This window comes from Dipodomys ordii, unplaced genomic scaffold (assembly GCF_000151885.1).
Source record: "Dipodomys ordii isolate 6190 unplaced genomic scaffold, Dord_2.0 Scaffold4, whole genome shotgun sequence".
Classification (NCBI taxonomy): Eukaryota; Metazoa; Chordata; class Mammalia; order Rodentia; family Heteromyidae; genus Dipodomys; species Dipodomys ordii.
In genome coordinates this window covers 33,385,383-33,392,894 of record NW_012267220.1, presented here as the reverse complement: position 1 = coordinate 33,392,894, position 7,512 = coordinate 33,385,383, and the positions used below count along the sequence as shown (strand labels likewise).

The window sequence follows — 7,512 nt, the reverse complement described above, 5'->3', positions numbered from 1 at the left end:
AAAAAAAAAAAAAAAAGTTCCTAAGAGACTCTCAATAAAAGGAAAGTCATATGTTTCCCTGCATAGAAAGAATTATGGAAGTCATTACAGGAACCATAGGTATGGTATATGAGACATAACCACTTCATTTGAGTACCTTTGTATACCAGAAAGCTGGGACCATTTACAGATAGTTAACACCAAGTCCAGGAAATAGAAACAAGAGGTTTTTTTTAGTTTGCTGTTGTTTTTCTTTCCTTTTCTTTTTGTCTTGTTCATTTGTCTGCCTTAGGAAGGGTACGGAGGGGGGGGCAGGGAGACTGAGAAATGGAGGGGAAGAGAGTGAACAAATGCAGCAGTGATACTCACTAGACATTATGATGAAAATGAACTATACAAGTTGTGAGTGGGGACAGGATGGAAGAGATGATTGTCCAAAAAGGAACAACTCATTATCTAGCTTATATACTGTACCCCCTTTGTACCTCACTTTTACAATAACAATAAATTTTTTTTAATGTTAACAACAGCTCTGGGCTAACAACTCTTAAACTGGCCCTCCAAAAGATACAGTCTTAAATAGTCTATACTTACTGTTCAACCATATCTTGGAACCACAGAAATATGAAAGATGTTAGAAACAATGAAAATATCATTTTCAGTCCCAGAAATTAAATTGCAACATAAAATGACCCTTAAGGAATTTTTGCCCTCTGAAATTATCTCTCATCAGACCTGTACTTTGGGGTATTTTCACATTTACTGCATATGTGTGGCAGGGCAATCAAGCCACAAAAATCTGGACTACCTCCACACACTACCCAGCTGATGAGCAAGCGTCCTACTGTTTAAAAAACTTAAAGTAAGAGATTCCATAATATGTAGGATTGTTTTCTAGATTGTACACCACCAATCTCCAGCCCCTACAATTATAGCCTATAGTCACAAACCCTACAGAGCTTTCCTGATCCAATACTCTCTAACAGGAAAAAGTCTAGAGAATATTTTTTAGATAGAATAAAAGCGTGTGAAAGTCATCATCAGTACTGGACAGATTAAACAATTAGGTCTCTGTGGCTTTGGGGGCCTAGGCCCATCCAGATCTCTATTCAGTTGGCCAAGAAATTGGCAGGATGAATCAGTTTAGCAGCTGATGGAATGATGAGAAAGGGCCAGGCAGCCCACGCTGAGGGCAATTCAAAGAGGCTTTCAGACAGCTACTTAACATGTGTCTTATGGGTTTTATTTAAATTTGATGGGAAAGTCACAAAACAGTTCTTTCAAGCTTCTAAATCTCCCTTCTGATCTGCCAATCTTGCAAGAAGAAAAGAGAACTATGAGAAACAAGTGGTATCTTCATCAGTGAGAATGATACACAGCTTTGTGCCACATACCAAGTTCTCCAGTATATAAACCTGTCTGTTCCCAAACAGTCTTGCATTGAACAAAATAGGTTTACAGTACTGCCTTATGCTCAGCAGGCAGACAGAGCATAGAGCTCTCATTTCAGACAAAAACAAATTGCAAAGGAGCCTGAAGGTGTGCTAGGTCCTGAGTTCAATCCACTAGTCCTAGTTTAAAAAAAAAAAATTCACACACACAAAAAAATCTGATGTCATTTTACCAACAATTATATATTATCAGAGTGACTTGACTTCTCTAGGTAACCTGAAGAAATTACTAAAAATAGACATCTCAACTGTGGGTCTGACGTAGTCAAAATCAGTTTAAAAAATTAGGTGGCTATATAGCTGAAAGCTGGTTCTATCTGCCATTGTAAGCAATACACCCTAGAGTCTCATCCAATACAATAGCCAGAGAACCTTGAAATAAGAAATCAATCCCTGCACTAGAAAGACCAAGACAGAGGATCATGAGTTCTAGGCCAATTTGAGTTACAGAGTGAGATGCTGTCTAAAAAAATCAAGAACAAAGATCAAAACAAAATTCCTCTGCTCAAATTCCTGTTGTGAGTTGAATTGTGTCCCTCAAAAAATAAAAAATAATGTTAGCCGAGCACTGGTAGCTCCCACCTGTAATCCTATACACAGGAGGCTGAGATCTAAGGATCGTGGTTCAAAGCCAGCCCAGGCAGGAAAGTCCATGAGACTCTTATCTTCAATTAACTACCAGAAAACCAGAAGTGGCACTATGGCTCAACTGATAAGAGCCTTCATCTTGACCTGAAGAGCTAAGGCTCAGAATTCAAGCCCCACAAACGACCAAAAAAAAAAAAAAAAAAAAAAAAAAAAGAAAAGAAATGTTAGGCTGGGCACAGTGGCTCACACTTATAAACCCAATTACTGAGGAGGCAGAGACTGGCATGGCTAGAGGCCAATCTAGCCAAAAAGAAAGACCATATCCACAAATAAGATAGGCATGATGGCCCTTAACTGTCACCCCAGCTTAACGGAAAACTCAAGATGCTATCTAAAAATAACTAAAGCAAAAAAAAAAAAAAAAAGGGAGGATCTGGCTCAAGTAATACAGCACCTGCCCCAAAATCACCAGGCCCAAGTTCAAACCCCAAATTCCAGTACTGAAAAAAAAAAAAAAAGTCCAAATCCTAGTACAAAACAAATAAAAAAAGTCCTATCTCTTCACACCTGATATGTTCCTTAGTAAACAGTATCTTTGAGAATGTAATGAAGTTAAGGATTAAATTCAATGACTGGCACTTTGGGAAGATTCAGACACGTGGAAAGACTATGGTGTGATAAGACAATTAACTCTAGTAACCGCTGACCATCACCAGGAGCCAGAACAGGTAAGAAAGGATTCTTCCCACAGCCTTTGAAAGGAGCGCAACTCTGCCAATTCCTGGTTTCAGACTTCAAGTTTTAATTTCAGTTCTCCAAAACTAGGAGGGAACAAATGTGTGCCACTCTGTTTTTGTATTTTCTTATGTCGGGCCTAGACGCTTGGACTCTCCCACCTCCTTGACTTCAGGTCCTAAGATTGTCTACCTGTCACTTCCAAGTCAGCCATTGGCTTTCATACTGGTCCTCACATACACCATGAATATTCTCATCCTGGGACCTCACCCAGGGCAAGCTGGTCAAGTCTCACAATGTTGCAGAAGCCACTCCTTCTGAGAGGAGTCCTTTCTCCAAATCTTGTTTCCTCAATTCTCTTTTGGGGTTTTGGCCCCAGTCACTTTATCAGTCACACTCCCCCGACTACCTTTCAGCATTTACTAGTCACACTTCATATTCCCCATTCCCCACTTACTTTCTCCTGTAGTATTTAACAGAAGCTAATGTGTACATTTAGCTTAACCCTTAACCCCTCCATCTTCCCCTAAAATGTTAGCTCCCTGAGAGCAGCAGGACTTCCTGCTCTACCTACTGAATGAGCAAATCGTTTCTAATAGGACAGTTCAAATTTTTACTTAGAATTGTATGGGTAACAAAAAAGCTTTCTACTAATTAAGTGGGACAGCATCTACTGATGAAGGGCAAGGCCAAGGTTGGGCTCTGAAAGACTAGAAGGTATTTATGCCTGCATAGTAGTAGTCAAGTAATTTTGTAACTGCCTCTTAAGGATTCCTAACTCAAAAAAAAATTAACTCTTACCTATAATTTTTGTGTCTAGCCACACCCTAAAGCAATTTAGCCTGAGGAATTTGTGAAGACAAATCTAAACAGAGCCCTACCACTGTATTACTCTACACATTTTTACTTTTTAAAAAGTTGAGAACTGTCCAACTGCACTAAATGCTAACCAGAGAATAAACAAGGCTTCTAATAATCAAATGTGCAAAATGTTGGGGTAGGGTGGGGACACCTTACAACTAAACTAGGAGCTTTATTAAAAAGGCTCTTTCTGGACAAGGAGACAATCCAAACCCATTGAAACAGTCCTAAATTAACATTTTTTTCTTTCTTTCATACACATTTTTTTAAACTATACAAAACAGGCAGAAGAATGAAGTTTTTTTTTACCTTGGGTTATGGACCCAGGACCTGCCAGTCCCAGTTGTGAATCACAGGATTCCTTGAGAGGTGATTTGATGGGAGTTTCAGCTTCAGGAGTCTCAAAATTACCTTCAGAATCCGAGCTGCCAAGGGGGAAAAATGAGGAATTACCACTTTCAACGGTATTTCCTATACCTGATACAATATACATACGAATAAAGGTGTTTTTTTGGTCTAACTATTTACAACCAGCTGATCCTCTGCATAAACTGGCCTGTGAGGAGGCTGCTGCGGCTTTTGGCGGTGCCCTCTTGGAATTCTCAGTGTACCATCCTGTCTCCCTGCAATCTCCGTTCTCTGGAGATTTTCTCCAGCACATTTATATTTGAGGTCATCTTCCCTTTTCGTGCAGGGGGAGGAGGGGTGGAAGGAGGTTTGCAAGACTCCTTTTCTCACAGGACCTCTTTTCTAGAGGCTTAAAAATTAGCGCTGCCCTCATAATACCAGCCATGTCTTTTTTCTTTGGTAGGCCTCTCTACCTTTCAGGACCTCATTCTGCTGGAGTGTCAAGAATCCTGTCACCTGCCTTCCACAATCACAGGGGTGACAGCTCAGCAGACACCACCATTTCTCACCAGTTGCCAGGGGCCTGTCATCATGCGATCCTCTTTACAAGGGCTACAGCTTAGGGGAACAGTGAGGCCCAGGAGGGCCAGGCAGCGACCCCCACCCGCACCCCCGCTCCCCAGGATGCTCTCGGTTCTACCTGGCGTGATCAATGACACTGTCCCTATGTGTGTGCGCGCGCGTGACCAGGCGGAAGCTGGGTTCCAGAGAGCTCACAGTGAAACCGGGGGACGAAAACACACCGGAGGACAGACCACCCCGAACTCTGGACCAACACAGCGCGGAGGTGGTTATGGGCAGGGACGTGGCACGGCGATGGCACGGACAGGCGGGAGGTCACACGCAAGCACACGGGAGGAGCCGCGGGTAGGTGGGTGGCAGCACGTCTGCATCTGGGCAGGGATGCTGTGTACTTGCCTGAAGCTCAGGGATTTCGTCTCGGCTTGCGAGTCGTCCTCCTCAGGGTCGCCTTGGGGCCCCGGGGCCTCATCCTCGCCGCCGCCCCCGCCGCGCACGGCAGACCACGTCCACTTCGCCCACTGCACGGGGGACAGGATCTGCCAAGGGCTGAACGCCATGAGCCCGGCTGCCGCAGCTCCTCTCCTCGGGGCAGGGATGTGCGGGAAGAAGAGCCTGCCTCCTCTTCCCCCAACCCCCGTTCAAGATGGAGGGGACGGTGACAGGCGTCCGGAACGCGTCGCCGGCCGCGGCGCGGATGTGGCTCAACGAGCGCCGTCGGGGGCCGGGTGGAGGGCTTCCTCAGCCCGCAGCAGCGCCGCTCTCCCGCGTCCTCCTTCCTAGCGCTGCGGCGTTCTGTCCCCCCGAGCGGGGCTCCCTCGCTGGTGAAGACGCCTCTGCCGGCCTCTCGGGGCCGCCCGCGGTGCCCGGCGACTCCGGGTGTCGGGGTCTCGCTCCCGCCTTCCAGTGGCGGGGCGCGCATCAGCTGCCGCGGAGCCGCGCCCCAGGAGCCGCCCCCTCAGGCCGTACCACTGGCGCTACGCGGGTGGGGGCGCGCGCTGCGCCGGGCCTTTGAAGTCTGCGCGCGCTCGTCGGGTTCCCCCCGCGGCACCTCGATGGATGCGTCCAGGCCGCGGGAAGGGGCTTCTCGGCTGCGCCTCCCGCCTCGGCGCCTGGGACCCCCGGAGCCCGGGCTGCTCTGGCGCACTGACAGGATGCGTGTTTTGAATCCGTGTCTGCCGCGCCTTTTCCTCCTTTCCTTTTATATTTCATCTTGCTACTGGGGCTCCCTGGTGTGGCTGGCACTGGACTGCACAAAAGTTAAGGAAGCCCTGGTGTTGTTGGAGGCCGTTGTGGACTGTCCCCACCCCCTCCTCCTGATCCCGCCGGGTGGAAGATTTCAGCCGCTGCTTCCAGTCCCGACCGCTCCCAGAACTAGAAGTCACTCAGTGGCCAGGGAATGAAGATGCCTCGCCCCGCTCCGAGCCGCCCTCGGGGACGCTCTGCAGCGGCTGGCTAGGACGGGTAGAGGATTTCCCAGTTACAGTACAGCCGTTTTCTTTCTGTTCTTAACTTCCCAGGAATTGATTTCTGGTCTGCTGCTTCACCGGGAAGCCAACAGGCCTAGTGACAGGAGCCTTCAAGTTCATACCTTCACGTTGGGAGGCACCAGGAAACATCAGCTTTTCCTTTTCTCTTGGGTTATTCCATGTAGGGACTGCTCCTCGCAAAACTATGGTGTACCCACTCATGAAGGAACCAGGCATAAGGATCTCCGAGCCTGGATAAGGGGTCCTTGTACAGGATCATTTCCCAGAGATGTAGAGGATCTTTGAGGTGGCTGCAGTGAGTTCCCAGAACAGCTCCCAAATTCAGGGGCAAACTCAGGCTGACACTTGTACTGAAAAGCGGTTGACACGCACAGAGCTGATGTATCAGGACTATCTTACACATTTGATAACAAAGACAGGGTAAGCATACACGGTAAGGCTTGACCAGTAACCTCCTGTAATGGAAGAGCAGGTGTTTGTCTGAAGAAACAAAAGGGTTGGGATGTTCTGGAGGCGGTGGTATTGATTTGATCTTCTTCCCACAGATAATAAACACAACTGTCAGGTGCATTCTAGGCATTACAGAGAAGCAGAGTAGGCAGGAGGCATTTTTGTTTTAGGCTCACAAGAAATATGCCCACACTATCTAACTGTTCTTTGGGAACGTGTTAAAAAAAACACAAATCCAGAGGTGACACTGTTCAAAAAGAAATGCATTATGCAACTGTAATCCTTCTGTACATCACCTTTACAATAACAATTTTAAAACCCCATACAAATCCACTCTGGAGTGAGCCTCAGTGCTTACTTGTCTAGCACCCAAATAAGGCCTTGGTGTCCAGCAGAACCTAAAAGTCGGTAAGGAATTGTTATTATAGGGTAAATTTGGGAAACAATGCCTGGCTGGAACCAACTAATTGCTCTTGCTTCCAGAGCAGTCTTCCTTTGCCAGCAGAACTTTACACTTTCCTGAAGGGTTCCTTTTGTTTTCCCACTTCCCATGTCCAGCTACCCCAAGCTCCAAGGCCCTGGATGCTCAAACTTCCTTCATCATCCAGTTCAAGTGGACTCTGGGAAAGCATGCTGGTTTCTCCTACTTTCTATCCTATTACTCCAACTCCCACATCCCCAACATTCATTCAGAGAGACTCTTACTATGACTTTAAGACAGTTCCAAAAATGAAAGGCAACATTTGCTCCCCCCCCCCTTCTCTCTCTTGTGCTGATAGTGGAGCTTGAACTCAGGTCCAGGGAGTTTTCCCTTAACATTTCCACTCAAGGCTGGCGCTCTACCATAGAGCCACACCTCTACTTCCAGGTTTTTTGGTAGTTAACTAGAGCCTAGAGTCTCACAGATTTTTCTGCCTTGTCTGGTTTCAAACTGCAATCCTCAGATCTTAGCTTCCTGAGAAGCTAGGATTACAAGTGTGAGCCAGTGAAGCTGGTGAGTGTTCTTAATAGTAATGAAGTACTGTCAGGCC

The 7,512-nt window shown here is 46.6% G+C and overlaps 1 protein-coding gene across 1 annotated transcript in view; it reads right to left on the bottom strand.

Annotated features, from left to right (window-relative positions):
- The window catches only part of Tacc1 (transforming, acidic coiled-coil containing protein 1), a 77,755-nt gene extending 72,534 nt beyond the window's left edge, over positions 1-5,221 (bottom strand). The window contains 2 exon segments of the mRNA XM_013026003.1: positions 3,924-4,039; positions 4,941-5,221. Coding sequence (XP_012881457.1) covers positions 3,924-4,039; positions 4,941-5,101 — 277 coding nt within the window. The 5' untranslated portion in view covers positions 5,102-5,221.
- Between the last annotated feature and the right edge of the window lie 2,291 nt (positions 5,222-7,512).